This window comes from Penicillium subrubescens (genome assembly GCF_028828155.1).
Source record: "Penicillium subrubescens strain IBT 31985 chromosome Unknown utg000003l_segment0_segment0, whole genome shotgun sequence".
Lineage (NCBI taxonomy): Eukaryota > Fungi > Ascomycota > Eurotiomycetes > Eurotiales > Aspergillaceae > Penicillium > Penicillium subrubescens.
In genome coordinates, this window is record NW_026643153.1 from 901,702 (window position 1) to 927,596 (window position 25,895).

Sequence of the window (25,895 nt, forward strand, 5' to 3'; positions counted from 1 at the left end):
AGTTCCTATTTCCCTTGGGCTATCTATAGTGATGTTCCATAAGCTTTCAACACAAGGCCCCACTTCTGAGATCACATAATATCATGCCAGATCCAGCCGTTAGTGAAGCGGTCATTTCGCCAATATATTAACTTAGTCACGAACCGGACCTCTATTGTTACAAACCCCCTGACACAGTCAATAGCGCGGCCCGTGATATCTGGTATGTGGTGGCGTCACGAGGAGAAAGAATCGAACTGATCATACAACGCATTCCCGTCTAGTCCCTCTACAGATCTAGCAATGCTCATTCTTCCGTCATCGTGGCTGCTCCGAAGGCGTGGGATGTATATAACAATTTTGTTCATTTCGTTCGCGCTCGGTCTCGGCTACCTTGTCCACAAATCTCAATACCCCCTATCATCAGACGTGTTCTCTCCGACAAACTCCCCGTATTATTCCAAAGGACGGCAGCGCTATTATTCATGGGCGACCCGGCCTTTTTTTCCGCCGCTTGCGAATGCCGGAGAAGGCAACCTGAAGGTTCCTGATTTCTGTGCAGACTTTCCCACTCATCTGTTAGATCGCATCCAAGTCGTCCTTAAAACTGGCACTGGCGAGCCTGAGAAGAGCAGAGCACACCTTTCTACCGTTACTTCCTGCATAACCAACCTCATCGTTTTTTCCGATCATGACGAGAAAATTGGTCGGCATCACTTCATTGATATACTCGAAAACCTCCCTCCAACCTATGCCTTTAACAACCCGGACTTTGCGGCTTACCGTGCTCAGAAATTGGCACATTCACAAGGTGGTTCAGTAGGCTATTCGCAGGAAGGCTGGCGACTCGACCGCTTCAAGTTTTTGCCTATGGTTGAGAAGACGTATGAAATGCGCCCGCACGCTGATTGGTATGTCTTCATCGAAGCCGACACCTATTACTTTTGGGACACATTGTTTCGCATCCTCGATCAGCTCGACCCATCCAGGATGCATTATATAGGGTCACCGGTTCCGGGATCTAACGGTCGATATTTTGCGTATGGCGGTGCAGGTTTTGTACTGTCAACGGGCGTAATGAATCGCTTCATTCGAGACTCCAGCATTGACTCTCGCGTCAGTGTTCAATACCAGGACTGGGCTAAGAAGGACTGCTGTGGCGATGCCGTGCTTGGTTATGCAATCCTAGATAAAACCGGAGTGAAACTGGAAGGTCTTTATCCTACGTTTGCTGGTGACGAACTCGGGACCCTTAAAGTGGACAGGGAGAGGTGGTGTATTCCACTGCTTGCGCTTCACAGAATGTCGCCAGAGCAGATGACGGCGCTGTGGGAATGGGAGCGCACGAGGCCATATAACGAGGTATTTGTCGTTCTCTCTGCCGAGGATGTGTCCACCGCTAACGCTGTTAGCAACCTTTTCTTCACTCGTCCATACTCGCATATACCCATTCTCATCTCCGCAATGAGTCGACCCGGGCATTCTGGGACAACTACTCCGACATTACTCAACCAGAAAACTCCCTTGCCCATTCTTCTGCTGCAGCGTGCGGCTCTTCCTGCTCTACGAACCCAGATTGCCTGCAGTTTTCCTATTCTTCCGGAAAGTGCCGGTTTGGGAAGTCGATACAGATGGGAAAACCTGTGCCTGACGATCAAGGTTCCATATCTGGTTGGGATATCGAAAAATTGTCAAAATTAGGATTCGGGACAGATACAGACCTCAGTGAATCGTGCACGCAAGTTTCTTGGCTTAAGCCAACCGTTCACTAACGATCGTGAAACGGATAAGCTACATGAATATGAGAATGGATATTCTTGACTATCTGAATCACCTTGATCTGGGCAAAGTACTGAAGCAAGCCCACACATCATCGATTTAAAGTCGTCCAGCAGAACTCAAATATGCCCGTGAACTTTTGGCCTGTACCAAATAAAATAAATCAACCAAATCAACCAGGGTTCAAGAATTGTTTTATCCCATGGTTTCCCACTGAGTTAAGTCGTCCGTAGGAAATAAGCTTCTGCCTGGTTGTTCTCAATCCGGTGCGATCCTGAAGCAAGTCATTCTGTATATTCTGATTTGAAACATAAGAAAGATAGACAAGCAACAGACAATGCGCCACCAAACGGGCAAAATTCCATTCCGTAGTGGGTATCGGCGTCACAAAATCCGGCCCTCACTTCAAGAGCTTATAACAATAAAGATGATAGCTAACGTCTTCGGCCAAAAAATGAAAATGCGAGAGCAGATCCACATAGATGAGACCAAATCCTGCAGGAGACCCGCTGCATTTAAGCAGCGATTGGCAGCGTTTTATGGTATGGTATTGAGTGGGGCCGATGCAGTGATATACCCTGACAGTGACACTGCGGGTATTCCAGGCAGCTTGGTACGGCCAATCTGGTAGAGGGGGTATACTATATGGAATGTTTCATAATATTACCTGTTCCCAGGAAGGAGAAGTTTCTAGAAATCTTCGAGGCAAGTCCTGGGGTCACCCGTTCCATTGCGCTGACCTTGGGAATTGGTGTACGTTCTATTCTCCATGCAGCATATTTTACCTGGTGTTCGGCAACCCTCGATTCCTCAATCTAGTCATTATTTGCGGGCTGTTATGGTGACAAAGTATTCCTATGATGTGTCAGACGACGTCCGACAGGACAACTGAATAGCGAACAAGCCATCGCTTTTGTGGGCTACCGGTATCTCAAACTTGATAACATTTCTCAAAATCTGTAAATCTGTAAAAATCTGGAAATCTGTAAGATGGTGGTCAACAGCAGTGTTAGCCCAGGAATCTTCTATTCAAACTAATTGAACCTCAAATTACAAAAATGCCTATATAGGAAATGTTACCAGAGGTAATCAGACACACCAGACACCCGTTTTGCCTAGACTTTTAGCTCAGGTGCAAAGGTGCGGAGGCGTATCTTACCTTTACAAGGAATGGGCTCTTGTAACAAGGAGACTGTTGAGGCATCCGAACGGTTACACTTCGGAAGTCAACGGTGAGCCCCACTTGGTCATCAAAAATCCCCAGATATATGATCCATGGTACGCAGAACGATCTGCAGAAATCAACTCAGCCAGCGACCGAGATTCGGATCACGTGCGGCTCCTGATAGTATGAGATCCCCCAGATCGTGAGTAGAGTGAAGAGAAAATCTGATCTCAGGGGCTTGTAGTAGCACCACGAAATGTCTCCATGGTAGTCCAGAACTGTCCCAACCTCCGTATTATGTCATCCGTCTTATGCATTCGTTCAGATTCGACCGAGGATTCCTAAAGAGTCCTCAGAGCATCAAGCCTCCATTAGATTGAACTTGGTATATTGTTGAGAGTACTGTTGGTGGTACAGGAATGATCTCGCCGTGAATGCATACAGTCGGTATGTTTCCATATTCACTAAGAAGGCTAGCCTTTTACTTTACTCACAGTACAAAGACAGTGGTCATCTCGCTGATTTTTATCATTTCTGAAACACTATACGAAGGCCTGTTTGAAAATTTCGACTACATTGGAATGATGACGAGGCAGTGACAACAACTGCCAGTGGCCTACCCCCGCGCAACCGGTCTAGAGCTCGGCCATACCAAGAGTTGCGCTGCGCCTCACCCAAACACTTTCTCTAAGAATTGTCGCACCTCGTGGGAGAGGTTATTCTCCACAAGTTGAAGAATTGTCTGGACAGATCCTGGCAATGTGATGGAGGGTTGCGACGAATCACTGAGCCCGTTCTCTGCTAGGCAAGAACGGGATACTCCCTGTCGCCGTGGAATGATAGACCGTCGAGATGGCTTTGGAAGGGCGACCCGCAGGTATTTCCTGAGAAGCCGGAGACTTTTGGTATGAGAGGGGCCACTCAAACATCGGACAAACCCAATGGCTGCGTGGGTCATCTGCAAAAGTGATTGTCGGTCTTGTGCGAGACGATGGACGGCTGCGTGTCGAATAGCCGAAATCGAACGTTTCCAGCCTTGAATATTGCTGACAGCTAGACTGGAAGATTCCCTTTGCGGTCTGTGTCGGTGTCGGTTTAAAAATGGAAACAGCTTGTGCAACTCCAACGCCTCAGGGCAGGTCCATCCACTTCGAACAGATTCCGGGAGGAAATACCGCTTGAGATACCAAAATGCATGATATTCGAGATGCCGCTGGATTGACTGAAGAATCATATGCTGCGCCTCAAATGGAACTCGGTCCTCCGGCATCTCAAAGAAAGAATATAGCGCATAGAGCACCTCTGGTCAATCGTTCAGTCGATAGGCAATCGTAACAGCCGAGGTTCTGTTCTCACCGGATACGTTCTTTCCTTGCAGGGATTTAACAAAATGTCTGAACATCCTACACAGACTGAATTAGAGAGCGCCCTGGTTGGAAAAAGCCATGTCCGAACTCACATCTTGGCCTCCAATGTGGGAAGCACGAGAGGTTCGGGCAGAGAGATCTGATTAGAAGCCAGATCCTGGCCAGGTCTTCGCATCTTCTTGACGTCTTTACCTACTGACAAGCCTCGTTTTCGAAATCGCCTCGCCATCGTTAGCACACAACAGCCCCAGTATTCCGCGACGGGGGCAGATAGAGCTGGTCTGACGGCTTGTTCACAGGGTTGATGTTCTGGCCAGTCGGATATTCAGCCTAGATGTGCTCAAAGGTGGCATAGACTGAAAATGATTCAGAAAAGGGGGCGCTCGAGGCCCCAAAAATACGTGCACACATTCACACATCCACCGAGCAAATACCTGGGTAGCCATCCAGGTGGCCCACCAAAAGACGCTAGAATTCCCTCCACCAAGCCTTCCTCAATCTCAATCTGTATTGTTAGACGTACTGTTCAGCGCCTATTCCAACGATTGTTGAAGGTGATTCACCGTAAATATCTTCAGCGTATGAGGCATTTACCAAGTTCCGGTTCTAAGGGGGCGCTCCGCATAGATTCACGCATGCCACGGTTCTCAGTGGGGCGATTCACGAGATTGGCCGCAAACTCTAAAAGCGTACTTCAACGACTGTTTAATCACCTCAACTGGCAGCAAAAACAGAGGGTTTCCTTCAACGCTGGGTACAGTTTCCCAGATCCCTATCAAATTCGCATAGCTAACAGCGCTACCATCGGCCGGAGGTAAAAGGGAGGAGAAATTTTTCATAGGTATAGTACCATTCACGGGCTATAAGATTGGACGTTCACTGACGGTTCAACGGTTCAACGTTGTTCTTTGCATGCCTTTCCCAGTCGGCAGGCCCCACTTCGACTCTCGCCACGGTTCGAAGTGGGCCGATTTGCGAGGTTGGCCACAAACTCTAAAAAGTGCAGTTCAACAGTGGTTGAATCACCTCAACTGGCAGCACATACGAACTATTTCCTACCAACTTACCGTGCAATTTCCCTGCTCTCCTGTAAATCTTGCATACTTGGTAGCTACGAGCGGCCGGAGGCGAAAGGCATAAATGATAGGTTCTATTCGGGACTGTTGCGTGAGAGCCCCGTGCGTCGGGCCCACGATATTCCATATTGGGCATCGCACACAATTATCGCCTGGCCTTCCCCTCCCTCGAAAAGAACATCGCCGTTTCGAGGGAGAGCCGGGCACTCTCCGCGACGGTTTCTTCAAGAGTTCCTTTTACTATGGTGCATCATAGTTCGGCGGCCCCCAGTTCAACCCCTGGGGGACAGACCACCTTGCGCTCCTCGATCTATCCACCAGAGTATATATGGAATTCCCTCTCTGACTCCCAGCGGGACTCATTCATCTCTACTGTGTCCACGTCCCTTGTTGCGGGAGACGGGCAGCGCAAGCGCCCACGTTTAGACCTCACTGCGGAAGAGGATGCTGACGACGGTAGGGTCCCGTCTCTTGTTTTGCCAGTCCTCCCCCGTTTCCCTGGCCTCGATCGTGCTGCTATTATAGCCGTTTTCGAGCACACCTTCCGACCAAAGAGGGACCTCATAAAACTCCGTAGCCCTGAGTTCAAAGCCTCGGCACCGGATGGCGAGTCTTTCGACTTAAAATCCACATCATCTGGCCTGCAATTCCGCAAGGTAGTCTCAATCAAGGACTGGGGAAATGACGCATCCCTCTGGGCCCATTGCTTCAGCAATTACGTCGCTGTCTGGTGTGATCTCTTCGCTCTCAAGCACCCGTTATGCATCAGTGGAATGGTCCTCTTCCACTGCCGCATTTGTGACCTTGCCAGGGTATATAAATGGCAGGACTGTATCCTGCAAATGGCCCTGGACCACCACCAGATGGTCGTCGATAAAGGTGACCTCACCGTTTCTCTTACTGACTGGGAAATTGGGAAAGCCCTCGAAAGCTCCTACCTTCACCCAGACAAGTGCTCCCAGCAAAGACGGCGCCAGCTACCCCAACTACGCGGTCAACGCGCTCGACCGCTGCCCCAAATAACGATACTGTCGTTTGTGAAAAGTTCAACTCTTCTGCTGGCTGCCACTGGCGAATATGTTACCGAAGACACGTCTGCTCTAAGTGCGGCAACGACAATTCTATGATAAGCTGCAAAATGAAACCAGTGAGTTAGGAGCATGCCGGGGTCGGCCCTGGTATAGGTCAAACCCTGTCGCCGCTAACTAGCTGGCTAGCCCCGCGTCCCAACACTTCTATTTAGTTTGAGGTCTTCGACCCTTCCCTCCCGCCTCTGCGTGATTCCGCTTCTCCCTTTATTGCCCCGGCGTGGAAATCCCTCCTTGAACGCTATCCTGGCAACCTAGGGACTATTTGCAGCGGCATCCTCATATTCGGCTGCTGCCTCGGTTGTACGACCCAGCCGACAGACCGTCGAACTCCTAATCACCGTATCGACGACCCCTCTCTAATCACCCAGAAGCTCTCTGCTAATCTATTATGTCCTTGGGTGCAACTATCCACTGGCCCCGTTGTGGTTTCTCCACTAGGGCTCGTGCCTAAACACGACGGGGGATGGCGCCGTATCCATGATCTTTCCTACCCGCCGGGTCGCAGTGTCAACGAGTCTATCCCCGACGCTGCTTCTACTATACAATACATCTCTATGGATAACATCTTCGATCTCATACGCACGTCTGGACGAGGATGCTATATTATCAAACGCGACATCAAGGATGCTTTCCGCAACATTCCCGTCGCCCCCGCTGACTGGCCCCTCCTAGCCTTCTCGTGGGATAGCAAGACATACATGGAGTGCTGCCACCCATTCGGCCTTACAACTGCACCCTTTATCTTTAACCTTTTTGCTGAGGGCCTTAACTGGCTCCTAACCGCTTATTTGCCTGTGGCCTCTATCGCTTATTACCTTGACAATTTCATCGCTATTTTCCCTTCCTCCGTAGGAGGTCTCTCTAAAGCCCTTACCGCTTTCAATACCGTATATATACCTCTCACGGATGCGTTAGGCATCCCACGGAATGACTCGAAAGACGCCGCGGGTACCGTGGTCAGTGTCCTTGGAGTCGAAATCGACACGACACTTCTGCAGGCCCGCATGCCTCGCGATAAGCTAGCACGCGCTTCTTCCGAAGCCGCGTCGCTACTACAGCTAGATCGTGTCTCGCATAAAGCTTTGCAACGTGTAATCGGTTTCCTCCAACACTGCTCAATGGTTATCCGTCTCGGCAGAGCCCGCCTTCAGTCGCTCTACAGCGACCTCGCATCCTTCCCGCCTCACCAGCGCTCCGTTCGCCGCCTATCCCATGATAGCCGCGGGGATCTTGCGTGGTGGAGGGATACTCTCCCGTTATTTAACGGCATCCATTTCTTCGAGAAGAGCCGCCCCCTAGTTGCCCTCTACACAGACGCGTGCGACTCAGGTCTGGGCCACTTCTTCTTCTATACGCCCTCATGGGACTCCGCCAGGGACTGGATGTCTGCAGCGCCTCACCTGCCTTCCACCCATGCGGCTATTGTGGACGCCTCCTCCGCCTGCGGCGACGTGGCCCACATTAACATCAAGGAGGTCTCCGCAATCCTGCAGGCCTTCCTCATCCACAGCCCCCATTGGGCTCATCATCTTGTCCTCGCTTTCACGGACAGCGCCGTCGCATTTCATGGCCTGTCTAAGCAGGCACTCCGTGGGCCGGTACTGTGTAGTATGAAGAATTTTAAGGGAAGTAAAGAGGCACCCAAGTTGACAATACGGTCATTGGTAACTCCGTACTTTCGAGTTTGGAGTAAGAGGAAAGCAGGAGGATTGTAAATCCCGATCTAGCCCAAGGGCTCGGAATGGGTCGGACTTAGCCCTTTCACGGAGGTTAAAATAATTTCTCGTCTGAGACCTACGAGTAGCCAATCTTTTTACTCCTACCGTGTATTATTTTTGGCTCAATCACAATTCCACCGTTTCCTCTTGTTGAACCCTGAATAAACGGTGAACTGATTCATCTCTGTGCCATTTTCATCGATTTAATTCCAACCAAAACAGTTTACTTTCGTTGCCTTTAGAAATGGTAATGCACTGAATCAAAGTTCTGATCTTGACCGGATTTTCAAGTTGAACAGTCTGATTGTCTACAATACGTACTGTTTAGTTCGACCACAGAATAATGGCTATTTGAACGTTAGATTAACGACTCAACTCCTTTATGTTCAAATATTGTATACATCTTTCTAGACTGCGGAACTTGGTGGACTTTTCCTGAGTTAGTGCGGGTGTTTACGACATTTACTGTAGTAAATTGAATGTACTGTAATAAAATTGTTATTCATTTTTGGTCTCGGCTCATCTGTATACTTTGCTCTGAAGATTTCTATAGCCCCGTAGGCCACTTTTATATTAAAATTAGGAAAAGATTCTCCACAGAAGACTCCGCGGATGGCCGATTCGGCCACGCTATCTCTAACACGTCAACATCATCCTGAAGAGTTGATATATTCTGCCACCAGTGTGTTTCCTGTGTAGGTGGTAGAATATGAAACCGAGTAATATAGTTGGTGCGTCGATGACGCTGTTTAGATCCTCTGAATATTGATTCATTCAAGCCATCCAAGGATATGGGCCGGAGTAGCCTGACCCACCTTCAGGACCAACTAGCCACTACGCCAGCCATATCCGTGTTTCCTATTTCCTTACACGCAAGCGATCACACCTCTCCTGGGAGCTATATTGCCCCTGAAACCCTCGTTAAAGTTCCCAGAGGCGACCACTGGTCATGCCAGGATCGAAAAAAGTCTCTGTAGGATCGGTATTTTCCTCGATTTTCCAAACTAGGTGATCCATGTCTCATTTTTCTGCACGCAATCATCAGCATCCGGTCTAATCTGCGGCTATTCGGTACTGTCAAAGCTCCTTCAATTAAAGCGGGACGGCTACGAAGCATGACGCCAGACATGTTGGAAGCCTTGTGCAACCATCTGCTCGACAACCCGGGATATATCTTCACGAAATGAAATGTTCTTGCCGGATGAATTGGACGTATCCATACCGAAGTCCACGATCAGCGACGACCTATATTGCAAAGGGTGGTCAAAGAAGACAGCTCGACGAAAAGCCGAAGAGCTAAAATGCGGATTTACGGTACCCGACACAAGATTATCTAGATTTAACTACCTATCTATATATGAGGTATAGATGCTAGCCAATTAATCGATAAATAGGATCCAGCGGGGAGGGCTCGCAGCGATATAAACATGAGCACAATGTTTCCTAGCCGTGCAATCGAATATACCAGATAAAACATGATAAGAAGCCAAATCCGAGTCTGTGAGGGATAAAAATATTCTCTAGGGATAGGTGCCTTCCTTCCATGTTTATACCACGGCCCGAGTAAGGATATATCCGACATTAAAGCCACTGGCCAGGCCAGGGAGAATGAGACGAGAGCAAAGACTCGCCAGATTATTTGCTCGGCTCGAGTTGGGAAGATGAAATTCCACCTGCAAAAGTGAGTATTGTATCAGAGAGAACAAGAGGAATGAAAGAATGGATACTCACGCCGCAATATGAATACCACAGAATACCAGTGCGGCCATGAAAGTAAACATATCAATTGTGAATTGTTCCCATACGGTGACTTGCTCTTTAAAACGGACGTTGTCATTATATGTCTCCTCCGAGTTGTCTGCGGAAGAGCCCGAGTTGTCTGCCAAAGAATCCAACTCCATCTGCTTGTGTACTCGCTGGGAACGGATCTCCTTGTGTGATTCCTTGATTCTTCTCCAGAATCCAACTGGGTCGTTACACAGCGCAACAAAAGCTGCTCGTTTCCAGTGTCCATCTTTCTCGTTGGACTCGGCGTTGTCCTTGATTAGCGGCGGCGGCAGGTGCATCCAATCTGTCCTGTCCGCATCGCGGAATTGAGTTGGCATCTCGTCACTGTCACGGTCATAAGGTAGGTGGAGAGTGATGAACGTGTCAGCATCCTTGGGCTTATCCCACCAAGCCAAATAAGTGACCAAGGCACAGGCCACATAGGCCACGGTGGAGAGCTCCAGGGGCGAGATGGGCAAGTCATATGCCCTTCTGGCGATGATATTAATTGTCACCCATGCGCTTTGGAGGAGAGTGAAGGCCTTTGACAGGGGGTCGGATTTGTCTCGATCTTTGATATCGCCTATCTTCAAGCTAGATGGCTTGATAACTCCTGCCTCAATGAGGAGGACGACATTTGCGGGCCGAACAGTGTATACCCAGTAGTCCTTGGTCTGGAGAACAAAACCGCCCATGCGGATATAGTACCCTTGGGCCATTTTCCAATATCGAAAAACATGTGTCGGTGGCTTTGTCGCCTCTATCGCTGGGCGCTCTGAAATTTCTTTCTCGCCATCGTTCGAGACCTCTTTGGGTAACTTTGGCGGCTTCGGGTCCTCCTCATCGTTGTGGTTGGTAATCTCTATGACCGGCTCCAACAAGGAAGCTTTCTGCCCACTGGAGAATGCCGTTTGAGCAGCATTGCAGCTCGCAAGAATCAGCTTCACCTCCCAATATTCTTGAACTGCAATAAAAGACATCAGTTCCGGCGCAAGCACGGCGGCAATCCATGTGAAGCTTTTCCCTATGCGGTTCATCCCGATGTGGGAATTATCCTTTCCATGGTATTGGAGATGCATTGCAGTCCAGGTGCACGCCAGAATGGTGGAGAGACACGTCCAAAGAATATTCCATGATGAGCGATCGTCGCCATCAAACTGCCAACCGATCAAAACAGTCGAGTTTCTCTGGGCCAGCGCCTGCGTGGCTAGACTGAGGATGAGGAGGGTCAGCATGTTGCGCGGAGGGTGGTCACACTTGGGATAGGAGGCGCGTCGGGCATGGCTGACTTAGAACGGAAGAGGGAAAATGGATGTGAGCAGTTTGTCTTGGGTTGAGCTCAGCCGCATTGGGCGCAGATTTGAGAATGACGAGTGTCGTCACCATCCCTGAACGAGTTAGTCTAGTGGGGGCTGACAGGCTTGACATTGTCCTTCGCAATTCCGGGCGTGGGGCAGTATGTTAAAAACTATCTGAGCAAGATAAAACCGTATAGACTAGTACTCATCGTAGACAAATGGGATCAAACGGAACCAGGATGAAAGAGTTGACTGATTGAAGAAGAAGGAAATGTGCCGGTACTCGGTGGTTACAACACCGAGATTGCCAAGTAACCAATTTACGGAGTTACTAGATCCATCCAAAAAGTATTGCGCAGCGCACGTACCACCATTAGATTACCACTAAGGTTATACAAAGCGAATACACACAATCCCCTCAGGGGATTTTCTTCTTTACCTACTACCTACTACAGTCTACTACACAGTCTACTACCATACTACTATCACTATGGCAAAACAGTCAACGCATGCTGATCGTGTGACCGTCGTCGCACTAAGAGCTTATACGACGAAAACGTCTAACGAGATCGCCAAGATAGTAGATCTATCTATTTCTACTGTTAATCGTATCTACGCGCGTGTGTTGTGATATGAGGCAGTTGCTGCTCAGGAACGAAGCCGCAACATCGGAAATAATTCCTGTCCATCTATACGAAGACCAAAGTTGATTGGAAATCAACTTGGACTTCATGTTGTATATATAGCCTCTTGTATCCCCTCAGAAATAAGAACAAGTAAGCTTCCTTTTGAACTACACCAGGTTATGAGCCCGAGTGCAATTACTCGGGTGCCGTCTCTACTCACACCGAGACCCATCCTTCTCTTTTGATTTGTGATTATATATTACCCCGCTTCCTCATAAACATCATGTCGGCTCTCGTCCATGACTCCCCCGACCGAGCCGTCACGGCCATCGAGCCTCTGACAGGAAGCGACAATTACGCTACCTGGAAGCGTCTCATGACTTCCTACCTGAAAGCCAGGCAAGTCTGGGACGTGGTGTCGGGCGACCTTCAGCGTCCCGACTGCCAATTCAAATATGCCAAGCCTATCACCGCGGACATCATCCCCTTGGTGGAACCCCACCTGAACGGGGCGGTGAGGCAGCGAGCCATCGAAGCCCGCCTCGAAGTGGAGGTCCAAGCCTTCGAGCGCCACCGTGAATGGTCGCGTCGTGAGGCTGAGGCCTACCACACTATTTTCCGGTACCTGTCTCCGCATATCAGTGTGCACGTCGCGGGACTCGAGACGTCCCGCGACCTGTGGAATGAACTGGAAGAACGGTACCGGCGCATGGAGCTGGCCACGTTCTGCGAGCTGTTCGCCCAGCTTCGTGAGACCACAGCCGCCCGGTGCGCCAGCACCCGCGAGTTTGTCGATCGAGTGCGGCTGCTGGTGCACCGCCTGAATGCCATTGCGCCAGGATCGATCGGCGATCGAGCACACATTGCCATCCTGCTGACGCAGATCGGACCAGAATATATTCTTGTCGTGGATGCCATCCAAAACGACAAGGACCCGGTTAACCCAACGACCATTGGAAACCGTCTCGCCAATGCCGAGCAGACGGTGCAGCGCAAGGATGCTGCCACGGTTCCGCACGGAGCGATAGGGTCATCAAGCAGCACCTCTATCAATACGGTGCAGAAGACCGCAAAGAAATGCAACTACTGCAAGAAGCGAGGCCATGTGGTCGCGCAGTGCTGGAAGAAACAGCGAGAACAGCAAGAACAGCAACAGCCCAGGGGCCATGCCCTGAAGGCTGAACGGAGTGCTTCCGGCTCACCAAGAAACAATTTGCAAACTATACCATTAAACCAGGTGGAAGAACGGCAGGGCCCGCCGACTTCCAAGAGACCGCGGATCAATATCGTGAGGGCGAGGGTGACGACCCTTTATACCCAGGCACCGCAACCCCGGTGGATCCTGGACTCGGCCGCCACTAGCCATATCTGCTGGGACCGGAGCTGCTTTAGTAGCCTGCGGCCCCACCATGAGATGCTGGACACGGCGGGCGATCCAGTGGAAGCCGAAGGGATTGGCACGGTGAAGCTCACGCTCCGGGGGAAGTTCAACCATCCCCTGGTGTTGAAGAATGTTTACTTCGCGCCGCGTATCGGGATGAACCTGATCAGCGTGCCGAAATTACTACGAGACCGCTATTCGGTGGTGGCACACCCGCAGAACGTCTTTGTGCAACGCCGAGGACGAACAGTGGGGACCGCCTACCATGCGGAGGAGGATCTGTTGATCCTGCGGTGCTATGTGAGCCAAAGATCCCGAGAACGAGTCCAACTGGCGAGGGCGCCGACGGACTGTGTCCATGCAGATTCCCTGGAACCGCAGGCGGTGGACATGGACGTCGACGACCCTCTGGAGTCAAGTGGTGCGCAAGGCGCGGCGACCACCTCTGAACTCGGTGGTGAAGCTGAGATACTCGAAGAAGATGTGTGCACAGGAGTAGACCAGGCCTCCGAAGCGTTGTGGCACGCTCGGATGGGACATCTGAACCGGGGAGACTTAAGGGTGGTCCTCCGGCAGACCGGCACTCCGTACCGACCATTGACGCAGAGCGAACTGCAGGCAACGCCGCAGTGTCCGGCGTGTATGTCGGGTAAGCAGCATCAGAAGAGAAACTCCCGTGCACGACGGCGACGTCTGCACTCGTCGCGAATCTTTGAAATGATTCATTCGGACATTATGGAAATGCCCGTCGCCAAAGATGGCTCCAGGTACGTGATTACCTTCACTGACGATTATTCGCGTGGCTCATGGGCCTATGCCATGTAACAGAGCGAGGTAATCTCGTATCTGCTAGTATGCACTCTGGCGAATGAGGATCAGGCGGAACCAACTAAAACGGGATGAATTGATTGATTGTAGATAAAATGAGTGGCAGGCAGAGGGTATGTTAAATACACATCTGCAGAGTTGGTCCATAGTTGATATGTGGATGGGACCAATTCCTCCGTGTCTTAGAGGACCCATGGATACTCGAAAGTGACTTCAGAGCCCCGTAATTTACATACAAAACACAAAGAAAGGCGGGGGCCGAAGGAAACCAATAGGAGGCAGCTGTAACTGCTCCACTTTCCTCGACACTACCCATCTCGAAATTCCTACATTTATTATGCCCACTCCTTGATTTTGGGTAAAGAGCTTTGCGGGCGGCGCAGATTTCCTGCCGGATATCTTGCGTATCACTTGACATCGGATTCATCAGAGTAGATCTTCTAATCACTTGTAACATATATGTATTGGGTCAATCTAGCTAAACTATTTAGTGTGCAAAAGACAGAATCAAAACTGAAAGCAAAAGTTTGCCCAAAAAAAGTAATCGACTTTTAGATCTCCAGCATAGCGCGTAGGCTCTTTTTTCAATGCACTGGGATTTGCGGGGCGCCCGTTACGGGGCCACGCTCGGTTGGAGACGCTCCTCTGGTTTTTGCAACAGTCTCGCAGTAGACATGATATGAACCCTTCGCCATGGCTCTTTTCGTCATTCTCTCATTCTCATCTAGTTCTTGCCAATGCTCTTCTTGTGCCATTTCTGCCACAAACTCCTCCCATGTCTGTACAAAACGACTTTCCTGAGACTGGGCGCCGGATTCGTTTGTTACTCTTTGGACATGGGAACTCGGAGCAGCAGTTGCGGCTCTGGATGGAGAAAGACCCTCAGAGTTGCTGGACCCGTTGGAATCAGTTTGATTGACCTGGGAACTTCGAGGGACACTCCGGCGCGATGGTGTCCGAGTTTGATGCCGGCCGGGATCTTCGGGCCGATTCTCCGGTGTTTGAAGCCGTGAGGTGGATCGCCGATCGCGGTCCCCATTCGACGACGCCCCCAATGGGCAAGGGGTTGGGGAGCGGTCCTCATTTGCCATTCTAGGCTCGCCTCTACGCGACTCCAGATAACGCGCTTCCTGCTTATCCCACACCTCTTTCAGCTTCCGCTCCGTTGCGCGTTTACCACCACAGAAGCGGGTAAATTCTGATCTTGGAATCCAGGAACAGCCACGAACCAGCCTCTCCTGATCCCGAGGTTCCAGACCCTTCCACTTGATCTTCACCCATAGACAAGGATCGGTTTTGTAGTTTTTATACGGATTTCGCTCTTCCGAGACCACTCCGTAGATGCCATCGACGTTGTCGCGCGAGTACCGCCAGTGCTTCTTACCGGAGCTATCTTTGTCTCTCAGCGAAGAAATACGCACTTCTTGATCCGAGATATTGTCCGTTTTGTCATCTTCGTAATTGGGGCGATATTCAAGTCTATACTTGGCTGCGTGGCGTGGTCCACATTGGATGATCACAAACGTCGACCCGCGAAAAGTTCCCCATCCATCTATAACATCATCATTGATCCGGGGGCTGTTGGACGAGCGGCCAGGTGGGCTGCCAGATGGTGGATCCAGGCGACCTAGACATTCATCGTCTTGAGAGGCGTCATCGCTGTGATCTTGTGGAGAGTCGTCTCTTTGGCGATGTAAAGTGCTCGCCACGTCCTGCTGGCCGTCTCCCCTCGAAGGTGTTTCGGTAAGATTTTCAGGCTCTGAGGAAACATCGCTCATGTCGACGTCGCTGACATTGTCGCCTTTCACAGGCGTGACTTGGGCCGCATCATTAGGCAACAATGACGTTTCCCGAGAATCATTGGGGACTTGGCGACTAGTCGAACCCTGGTGGTCCACGTCGGTGTCTTGTTCGTGATTGCCACCAGCATCAGATATGGAAGCTTGGGCTGCCGCAAGTGCAACCTTCCCTGGGGGCAATGTTCCATTATTCGCCGCTTGTTCCATAAGTTCGATGCTTGAATCTTTGCCCCCAATTTGTTTGCCTTTACCTCTTTTCCCGACACCATCCTTTGGGGCCCGTGAAGAAGACATGATGGGTAAGCACTGATTGGGTTGACTGAAGTGAGGGAAAAATGTGTTCTCGACAGGTACTTATATATCTATTGATTCCGGCCAAGAAATATAAAACTATCTAGGAATTGGAAAGAAAATGGGTGCAATCAAGCTTTTGTACTGTCAACTGAAGCTATGTAGTTTCGCTAAATTTGACAGTTCATTGTGAGGATCTCGCACAATGGATCTCTCTTTAATGTATACCGTATTTTAACCCATGCTACCCCTATAAACCAATCACAGATGCAGAAATGAGCAGTTTTGAATATGTTGTCTGACCCGTGTTTTTGCTGTTGCCTCAGAATATGTGCTCGATCATCAGGAACAGCGGCTTATTTATCAACTAGACATCCGTCAGAATTGAAATGCCACAGTGTTCTCAGGCTACTGTATGTAGATTTTGCTCAATAAAATGACTGGACACTCTCGTAGAGCAAACAATATTACCGCCACAATGAGATTTTCGGGGATATTTTCCATCCCAGGTTACCCAACTTTAATCCCAGTCGTCGCTGAATACTCTTTCATCACCGATGAAGTCGCTGCCACCTCTAACGAAATCTTTCTGTTAGTTTGCAATACCACTAAAGTTGGATATATATCATGAATGTGGGAGCATTCACTACAGGAGTAACTGCCACAGGCATCAATGCCGAAGCTGGTCGTTGGGAAGCTAGGTTTTAGCTACATTGATACTGCACAGCACTGGTCGAAGCTCAAGGAGTATGTCGCCAAGGCTTCTGTGGGTGATTGCGTCAACAGGATAAAGAATTTAACATCTTATTCCGTTCTCTTCATCCATCCAGATGGTTTATTTACATATATCAAACAGCAGACCCCGGTACGGTACAGTAATACGACTATTCCAATGTGCTTACACCCATTGACCTTGCCCACTCCCAGAACTTCTGCCTAGCAATCCATGAAACCAGTTCTATTTGCAATGATCATTTATAACGACAAAGGTCTCATTCTCTGCTTGCTTCCTTTGACTGACTCTGCTATACATCATCTCAGGTGGTCAGAGAGTGCCGCTCAGGCATGGCGCGTGGCGTGAAGAGCTCAAGCCGTGAGTGATCATTTCGTGCTGCTGTTTTACTCTCTAAAACTTGCAGAATTTATAAATCAAGAAGAGAGTAGAGAAGATCACAAATGTAGGACCCGTCACAGCGACTGTGGCTATGGCCATCCCAGACCAATTCCGGCCCTTGGATGTGCACACGTTGATAAGCGTAGTAAGCAGTCCAGCGGCAACATTCAAAGACATTGGTCTATCGTAATTTAGCAGTGGGGTCATAGCGGAGTGTTTGAGATCTCCGATATACTCACATGAAAAGCTTGTTGATTAGCCATAAATAGTTCATTCGAAGCTTGAGCCGACGCAGTAGCCAGACCAAAGCGGCAGAGCCACTAGCAAAGAGCAAACATGCAATAACCAGCAGCGGCGAATTTTGAATAGTGTGAAGCACCACACGACCAGTATCGTTGGTTTGTAGCACTTTCTCCACCTGACTGGACTCCTGCATCGTGGTGAAGGTACCACCAGATAACCAGCCAACAAGGCCCAATTCGCCGCACTGACCGTAATATTATACAGGACCTCCATACTTTCTTCCTCAGCAAGCATTTTCATGTAACGAGTCTCCGTAGTGTAATGCATACTAGTTGTCTGTGCCAAGGCATTTTGACCGCTAGGAGAACGTACCATGATTGCGTCGAGATGGTGTTCATGGAAGACATGTCATCAATATAGGCCTCTGGATGAAGTTTGATATGTATCACACGTATGGCACATCACTGGGTCTGAAGGTTTTTTTTTGCCGAGAGAAGCCTCAGCTTTACATAGAGACAGATTCATCACCTTGCGTTCAGAATCTGCAAGGCACACAACACAACCCTCGGCAACATGCCTGAATCCAGATGTATTTGTACAAAACTTGATAGATAATTACAGGTGGCCCCTCTGGTAAACCAATGAAACGGCTCATTGTCACTGCTGAATATGTTTTTGGTCATTTTATGCCCGATCTGAAGTAAGGTGCTTTTTAGGGAAGATTGTCGCTCACGGGGGACTTGCTATACAGGAGTATGATGACGTAAATTCTAGCTAACGAAAAGCCCAACTCACATGGTGGGAAAAGGCCGGCAGTAATAGATCCTCATCTCCGGTTCCCGTTCCCGAGCCAGATCTGGAGAAGATTGGAGATTATTCGTGAATCCCATTTGCCACCGAGCAACCCACATATACATAGTGCGTTGCTGTGTCTGGCAAACTTTACCGTAAGAATACGCTGATTTGGTAGTGTTGAGCATGTTGAAGTGTCAGTAAAATGGACTTTGGCGCTGTATGCTGGAACGCACGGGATCCGAATCTCTGGGCCTGCGGATTGCTCTTTACAGGTCGTTTTGCGTACTATGGATCATACAGCCGGAGAAGATTTTTGGAATAGTCAAGTAGGCTCACTGTTGAACGCAGAAGTTAAACTCTTTGAGATGATAAACAGTCGCCCTGGTGAAAGAGCACATGCCTCGTAAACGGTCGTTCCCGTCCCATTATGTCTGCAGCTTTCACTGGAAAGGAAGGATATTCTCTGCGACCTTTGATTTTCAACCTATTACGTCAGGGCCCGGAACCCCACAGCCATCCCAGCCAAGGAGAAATCATTATCCAGAGGAGCCATCGAATTTAGGTTGTTGTTAACCATCTGGTCAACAGGTATTGATAAACACGCAACAAAAAAAGATACAGTTGAACGTCCTATTGATTATTGAATTCCATGTTTTATAATCATACCATGTTGACCGGTGATCGCTAAGGCTGAGTTACAACGGACTGGGTAATCAACTGGCCTTGCAAATGGTGAGTGTGCCGTACTTTTTGGCATCTAGAGAGTTTGAAATGAGTCTCTCGTCTATAAAATTGGCGTAACGCATTTTCTTCTCCCATCAGTTTTGGCCACGCTTTCCACTTCACCTTTGAGTTGCGGCCCATACTTCTCAGGAGAAAGCTATTGTGTGAGAATTCCAGTATCACAGACTCGATGCCGTCAAGCAAGATCCCCAGTAATGTGGGTGAATGTGTTGAGAAAAATACTCTGCAAACCGAGCCAGGTTATCATGAAAACCAGAGCAGTGGCGGAAACCCATTTTTCTTTGGCATCTCGTCATCATACATCCAGGACTGGGATGTGGTGGCTGCTTTCAGGGAGCTGTATCAGAATTGGTCAGTTCTATGCTGTCACCTCGAAAGAAATGCTCAGAGACTAAGCTTATTCACAAACAGGAGAGATGCCATCTTGGCACGCTTCAGCCTAGGCCGACTTGACTTCCAGCCAGTCTAAGAAGACAGGGGCGATTGTATAGCGATTATCGTCCCCGATCTCTCGGATCGACAACGGCAGAGTCGTGCTTTGGGATTTATCAAGTACGACAAGCACAGGGGCAGCGTGACAATCTCCAACTCCTGTGCTGAACTAGGCCTCACTGTGCTTGAGCTCGGATGCTCGTCGAAGCGACACGATTCCAACTCCGCTGGCTGTCACGGAGAGGGCCTCAAATTGGCGGCTCTGGTGATGGTGCGCAGTGGTTTGGATGTGGACTTGTTGGCCAGCAGAAACCGCTGGCATTTCGGATTGTTGAAATCCCACTTTTACTGTGAAATCAAGCCTTCCGATCATAATAGTTCCATTGGCCATGATCCAGCCGACGACATGTTTCGGCTGTGCTCCAGTGCAGATAGGGATGTTACTTTGGAGATTGAGCACCCCCAGAATCGAAGAAAAACGCAGTGTCGCTGGATGATTTTCACGGTTGGCTGGCCATGACTTTTGATATTCGAGGATTGTCGCATCCTTCGGATATCCTGGAAACCGAGGCCGGGGATCTCATCCTTGATCCCCAATTCCACGGTCGTGTCTACCTCAACGGAATGCGTCTGCCATGCTCAGGGTCGGAACTCAAGCAGTATCTATTTGCGTATAACTTCCTGCATGGGAAGGTGAATCGTGACCGACAGATTTTGGTCGATCGAGATGAGGAAGCCAACATGGTGCGACGAATCTAGGAAGCCGCAATTCGGAAACATCACGCGCTTTTCTTCCCATCTACGTTGATCTTCTGCGCAATTTTCCTAAAGCGCTTGATGTTGAATCAGCGGCTTATTTTCTGGAACCCTTAACCAAGCATCTCATCTGGAAGCATCTTCTGGGTGAGGCTGGTGATGACAAATTTTTCTACAATGAAGCCTCCAGTGCTGAGGTAAGTTTCCTTTGACGTGTATATGGCGGGCGCGCGGCTCACTGAGAACCAGAGCATCGCAAGCATTCAAGAAATTTTGGAGAGACAGCCTGTCAAACTTCCAGAATCTCTGTGGACTTTGTTGCGTTCCTACTCGCCAATCCGGACGCCAGAGGAAGAACAAATCAAGTATTTCAAAAATGCCGAGATGTGTTCAGTCCCAGAGACCAACTATGCACGAACCATACACAGAGCGTTCATGGCTTGCATAACGATTCTCCTTCAAGGCAGAACAGTTGAGGTACAATATGTGCGTGCTAAATGCAGTGCAATCCAGGCGCTTTATAACTCTCACTGCAGGGTCTTAAAAGGTTGCTCACCAGTGGCTAGACTTTGCCGGTTCGCACGAACCAGTCTTTTGTCGCGAAACTCTGTCCTCAAGATTGGGTAGGCAGTCATTTTTTTGCAATCACGTCGACTTCCGGGACAACATTCTCTGCCATCATGTTGTCGAAGGGTTGTTAAAATTCTGCCTTGTTCCCCTGCTGGGGCGGTCCGCTGCTTCCAAAGCCACGAAAGTGATGAATCTACGGAAAATTCGCCGATTGCTTTGGCATATGCCGCATACAATTACCGTATCTCCGTTCTTGGCTGGGACCTTAGAGATTACATGGGAAGACAATGAGACGGAATCATTCTGCGAACGTTCCAAGCATGATCCACCATATCACGTGGTCCTCCATGAAGAAAAATGTAGTAGCGCGAGAGCAGACTCCGGGGCTGGCCTAGCCCACTGGGAAATAGGGACACACTTGGGAAGGGCCGATTACTCTGTTCAAGGAACATACAATAACGAGTCAACAGATCCGGAAACTTATAGATTAGCCTCCGTGATCTATAGTATAAGTTGGGTTTTATGACCGCGACTGGCCAAGTTTGTTGGACGACGGTGTTGTAAGGTGTTCACAGCTTGAGACTAAGGTTTCTAGGGAGCTAGCGGAGGAGAGAATATCTAGCCTTAGGGCTGCGTGCTCGATTTGACCCTTCTTTCTGACCACTCTTTGCTAACATGCACCGTCTTTCTAAATATTGCTGCTATTTTCTGATACGTCAGGGCTTCCCCTCTTTTGCAAGGGTATTGCTTTTTTATGATACCCACTTCAGTATGCTCCTGTTAAAGAGATATGGTGAAAATGATAACAAAGCGAGACAATGCGGGGCATGCAAAATTCAATGATGCATATCTAACATGCATGTTCCAACAGATTTGATCACACCGCATGATGCATATTAGAAATTGTACACAGTTTCCGGAGATCTCCAGCGGTGTGCAAAGTTTGATCCGCATGAATTTACTCGCTATGCAAGCCACCGGAAGACCTGCGGAAGAGAATTGATTCATAGTGACCAATGTCAAACTACCCTCTTTTGTTCGATAGCCACTCCAGCTTCTTACTAGTTTACAGCCCACTACCATAAGCTAGAAAAGCATATATATCGGTTATTTTCGGGCGTAGTAAGAGAAGTCTAACGATCTCTCGATGTAGAGGGGTGTCCAGGCGACCTGGTGATCGATTGATCCTAGGCTTCCTGCAATCTACATGTCGGTGGAAATCTTATCCTGGTCATTAAAATGAATGATTGGTTGACTCTGTTTTTGCTGTATTTCTTGTATAGTGCGCTCTTCTTCTGCCTGACTATAAAATCTTGTTCTACCCTAGGTTAATAATTATAAACTAATTTCTACAGCCATCTACGGTCCACTCGCATAGGATTGTCAATAATGGCTGCGTTAAGTGCCGACATGTACACCATTATTAACCAAAAATCAGGTACTTGTCTTGCCGTATCTGGTGTCGACGGGACAACTGTCATAGGCGAGTAAGTTCTATCCATCAAAGCGCCTACCTACTTCTGTGCTGACGATATAAATAGGGCGCGTAACGATGAACCTAATCAGAAGTGGAAAGTCGAACTCGTTGGAGATGGGCTCTTCGACATGAGGAATGTGCTGAACGGATATTTTCTATCTTTCGTACGGGGGGGTATGTATGCTCTGTGATTTACGCTATTATATAGCTTAGCTAACTGACGCTTTTAGTTGCTGGAATCACGGATGGTCTTCCTGTTACGGGAAGTATCGGGAGGGTACCCTTTCGTATAGAACTTGACTCTGGCAGCTCTGGAGGTTACAGGTACACATATCTAAAAGGGCCTGATTCGCAGTGTACTCATTAACCGCATATAATAGCATTATCGTTCCCGATACTAGCCAATGTATAGACTTATCGGATCATGGTAACCCTGCTTCAGGAACACCGGTTACGCTTTGGGAGAAATGGGGAGGTACAAACCAAATCTGGCGCTTCGAGAAAGTTTGAACCTTAAGCCGAGCCCCTTTTCAACATAAGGGTTATTTTGAGATAGGCTATTATGTTTGCTAAGAAGCATCAACTGCTACTCCAATAATACATTTAGGGTTTTCATATTCTGACCCCTGTCTGCCTTGCTTCTCAGGCCAAAACGCCTGTCGAGCCGCCCACACAAGCGAGCCGCTCACCCCACCCATTTGGTTGAGATACCAACAGGGTAGATTGTCCCTCCCATTGGGAGGTCCCTCGTCTACCTGTGCCCTTTAACTGCCTCAGGCAGAGAATCTAGCCAATTCAACACTTTGGTGTACAACTTTCACCATGCATGTTCATCTGCAGACGATCTCATCGTTCAGCTGTTTCGTCGACGTGACTGGATGGGAAAAGTAACGCCTCAAAATAGAACATACGCTGTTGCAAAACAGATAAGTGTAGTGGAATGGCTATTCTTTCGCAGTGAGTTCAATTTTGAACGTTCAAAAATCGAAACTTGTCCACTTTTAACATTTTCCTTCATTGAAATCGACTTTTTGTCAAAGATGTTACGACTTAAAGAGGGAGCTCTCGTTTATCCTCCTTTTTTCTCGCGGTAAGATTACCATTAGACTTGGCTAGCACCTCAGATATACAAGTGGCCAGCAACTGCCAATGACTGCTATAACCATCCCCCGATCTAATCGTTCCTCGCAAAAAAAAAGCAATGCGCCAAAAAAAGGCCGTCGCAAATTCAATCCGATGGAAAAAGCTTGTGAATATAGTCAGATGTGTGATGCAGACGTTTGTTTGGGTATACGGCTTCGGGAGACGGGCCATCGTCTGACGGATAATTCTTGCAAAAACGATCAAAGTCCTTGGTACGGTAAAGGAGAATCTTGTCAACGCCTGTTTTCCGCATCTCAGAAAGCCTCTTCCAGAAAAGGCGGCACTGTCGCTAGTTAGCAAGGCTGAGGCCATACCGCGCTTCTTCATGAAGCGCTTGCAAGTCACTCTTGAGTATCCCATGGGTCCTCTGAGACATGGAGGAATTGGTCCCATCCACATATCAACTATGAACCAATTCTGCAGATTGTATTTAACATACTATCTGCCTGCCACTCTTTTAATCAATTCAATCTGTCAATTCTACAGATTGGTTCCCCTTCCAATAGAATCCCTACTCATTGCATATGCCGTACTGTATTAGCTTGTTCTGAGAGGACATAGTTTTGGGGATGATCTATGACTGCTTCATGAACTCTCAGATATTTCGTTGGAATGAGTACTGCACAAATAGATAGGTCTGTGGCAGGTTGGCTGACCGGTGTATGCTCTGCTCGATAAATTCATGTACGGCCTAACGACGCGCAGGGGAATGCCGTTCTCGTGGAACCTGTAGTTAAAGAGTCCAGCACACGCGCATATCATTCCCGTCAAACGAAAAGAGCTCCTGGGAGCGCTTGAATGATTCCCAGACACCCGAAATGCTACTAGAGGCTTGAGTGTTTAAGGTGCAATCTACTGGCAGGGTAGAAGGCCTGTCGATTAGGTAAGAAGATAGAATAACTAAGTTACCAAGTCTTACTTCGGGGCAAGACTGATTCCTGAAGAATCAACAGGAGAATTCTATTTTCGAGGTCTTTTAATATAGCGTTGCTCCCAAATCAAACAGGAAGGATAGGCTTGTGTAACATGAGGGCGGGGTTTTCCATGTAGTGCGACTATTCAGCTAGCCACCATGGTTGTTGTCTCTTAGCTGGGACACCGCCGTTTGCTAGCCAGGACACCCCTGTCCCTCCACGGGGTCGGCCCGAGTAGTGTTTCGAACATAGGAAGAGCTTCATGTCAGAAAACCTTATAACACTGAGCGTGTGGACAAGATATAATCTGGAGAGAACATGTATTTTTGTGAGCGTAAAGTATTTTGAGTCGGTTAAGAAGAACGAAATAAAGGAAGAATATAATGCAGGAATTGCAAGTATTTCAAGGTTCGTCTTTCTCAACATCTTGCTTTCTGTTTGTGTGCAGATGTATGTTGGACATACTCCCGGCAAAGATCATCTTGGTCAGTTGCCCTTTGTTGAGATGAGGGATAGGATCTAGGAGGAGCGATAGCATATGCCAGCAATGGAGTAATGTATTGAAGATATCTTAAACTGAGATAACCCCTGAGTGGAAGTATGCTATACACACTTCCCGAAGATCCACGTCACCGTATAAGGTTAGTGTGCCTCAGGGAGGACGATCTACTATCCAGTAAGGCCTCAGCGGCATTGAAGACTGCTGAAACCTCAACACCCTTGAACATATGATAGCGATGAGGGATATTTTTGAAAATATGCAACATGTCACATTCACACCAAAGCCATCCCTAGCAGGACATTCAGTCACCGTTAGTGTCAGCAGGGAGGCCCATCTGCAGGTTGTGGCCCCTCGCGGATTGGTGATTGTGAGGGCCATAACGCACAGTTCGTTTCCGGGTTACGTTATGTACCTAATCAGCATACTTTCCGTAGGTGAAGACAGACCGCTCGAATCTGATTTAACCCCGCCTTTCCCACAATCATGAATCTTTATCAATCAATTTCATCACCTACAATGGCTTCCACGATCGAAATAAATGACGCTGTATTTTGCAGTTCCCATAAGCAAGAAGTGGTAAGTGTCCAATGAATCTCATGTTGTCCAATCCAGGATAAATGTCAAAATATATTCATGCGGGACCTTAATAACGCTTTTTAACAGTGCAAGGACTGCGATAATGATAGTCGCGAAGAAAATGATGCATTTTTTGGTGTAACTATTCACTTAAGCCTGGCATTATGTATAATGTTGGTACCTAATAGCTTTGCCATGAAGTTTGACCCAATAGATCGTGATGCTTTGCATGTCCCTTCGGTCCGCCAGAACGAGCATAATGACTATGTGTGCGAGAAGCATGGAAGTGCTGGTGGGTCCATCTTTCCTTGACACATACCACGAAGATCGGGCTGGGGAGTCTTTATCTTGCAAAGGGAAATCTGGCTTTGTTTGCTAACATTTTCAAAGGTTGCAGTCAGTGCTTTAATTGGAAAAAGCAACTTACTCGCCTTAGAATGGCGGCTAAGAAGGCCGGCAAATAG

General features: G+C 48.6%; 8 protein-coding genes across 8 annotated transcripts; 6 read left to right on the forward strand and 2 right to left on the reverse strand.

The window, feature by feature from the left end:
- Positions 1-282: 282 nt before the first annotated feature.
- Positions 283-1,680, forward strand: N7473_004409 (glycosyltransferase family 31 protein; the record flags this gene model as incomplete). The annotated part of the gene is made up of 1 exon (XM_057150349.1): positions 283-1,680. One exon carries the CDS (start codon positions 283-285, stop codon positions 1,678-1,680), a length of 1,398 nt encoding a protein of 465 aa, XP_057010459.1.
- Positions 1,681-3,593: 1,913 nt separating this feature from the next.
- On the reverse strand, positions 3,594-4,519 carry N7473_004410 (uncharacterized protein; the record flags this gene model as incomplete). The annotated part of the gene is made up of 3 exons (XM_057150350.1): positions 3,594-4,225; positions 4,280-4,326; positions 4,383-4,519. The coding sequence occupies 3 exons, from the start codon at positions 4,517-4,519 to the stop codon at positions 3,594-3,596; spliced, it is 816 nt and encodes a 271-aa protein (XP_057010460.1).
- A 1,089-nt stretch (positions 4,520-5,608) lies between these two features.
- Positions 5,609-6,493, forward strand: N7473_004411 (uncharacterized protein; the record flags this gene model as incomplete). Its single annotated transcript, XM_057150351.1, has 1 exon — positions 5,609-6,493. The coding sequence occupies one exon, from the start codon at positions 5,609-5,611 to the stop codon at positions 6,491-6,493; it is 885 nt and encodes a 294-aa protein (XP_057010461.1).
- Positions 6,494-6,504: 11 nt separating this feature from the next.
- Positions 6,505-8,090, forward strand: N7473_004412 (uncharacterized protein; the record flags this gene model as incomplete). Its single annotated transcript, XM_057150352.1, is given in 3 exon segments — positions 6,505-6,513; positions 6,610-8,065; positions 8,083-8,090. The coding sequence occupies 3 exon segments, from the start codon at positions 6,505-6,507 to the stop codon at positions 8,088-8,090; spliced, it is 1,473 nt and encodes a 490-aa protein (XP_057010462.1).
- A 1,456-nt stretch (positions 8,091-9,546) lies between these two features.
- Positions 9,547-11,470, reverse strand: N7473_004413 (uncharacterized protein; the record flags this gene model as incomplete). The annotated part of the gene is made up of 3 exons (XM_057150353.1): positions 9,907-11,470; positions 9,641-9,848; positions 9,547-9,618 (listed from the first exon to the last, which is right to left on the reverse strand). Exons 1-3 carry the CDS (start codon positions 11,175-11,177, stop codon positions 9,547-9,549), a joined length of 1,551 nt encoding a protein of 516 aa, XP_057010463.1. The 5' UTR covers positions 11,178-11,470.
- Positions 11,471-20,009: 8,539 nt separating this feature from the next.
- N7473_004414 (uncharacterized protein) lies at positions 20,010-20,252 on the forward strand (the record flags this gene model as incomplete). Its single annotated transcript, XM_057150354.1, has 1 exon — positions 20,010-20,252. One exon carries the CDS (start codon positions 20,010-20,012, stop codon positions 20,250-20,252), a length of 243 nt encoding a protein of 80 aa, XP_057010464.1.
- Positions 20,253-22,208: 1,956 nt separating this feature from the next.
- N7473_004415 (RICIN domain-containing protein) lies at positions 22,209-22,806 on the forward strand (the record flags this gene model as incomplete). Its single annotated transcript, XM_057150355.1, has 4 exons — positions 22,209-22,306; positions 22,361-22,470; positions 22,527-22,620; positions 22,677-22,806. The coding sequence occupies 4 exons, from the start codon at positions 22,209-22,211 to the stop codon at positions 22,804-22,806; spliced, it is 432 nt and encodes a 143-aa protein (XP_057010465.1).
- Positions 22,807-25,371: 2,565 nt separating this feature from the next.
- N7473_004416 (uncharacterized protein) lies at positions 25,372-25,895 on the forward strand (the record flags this gene model as incomplete). The annotated part of the gene is made up of 4 exons (XM_057150356.1): positions 25,372-25,431; positions 25,519-25,569; positions 25,633-25,723; positions 25,822-25,895. 4 exons carry the CDS (start codon positions 25,372-25,374, stop codon positions 25,893-25,895), a joined length of 276 nt encoding a protein of 91 aa, XP_057010466.1.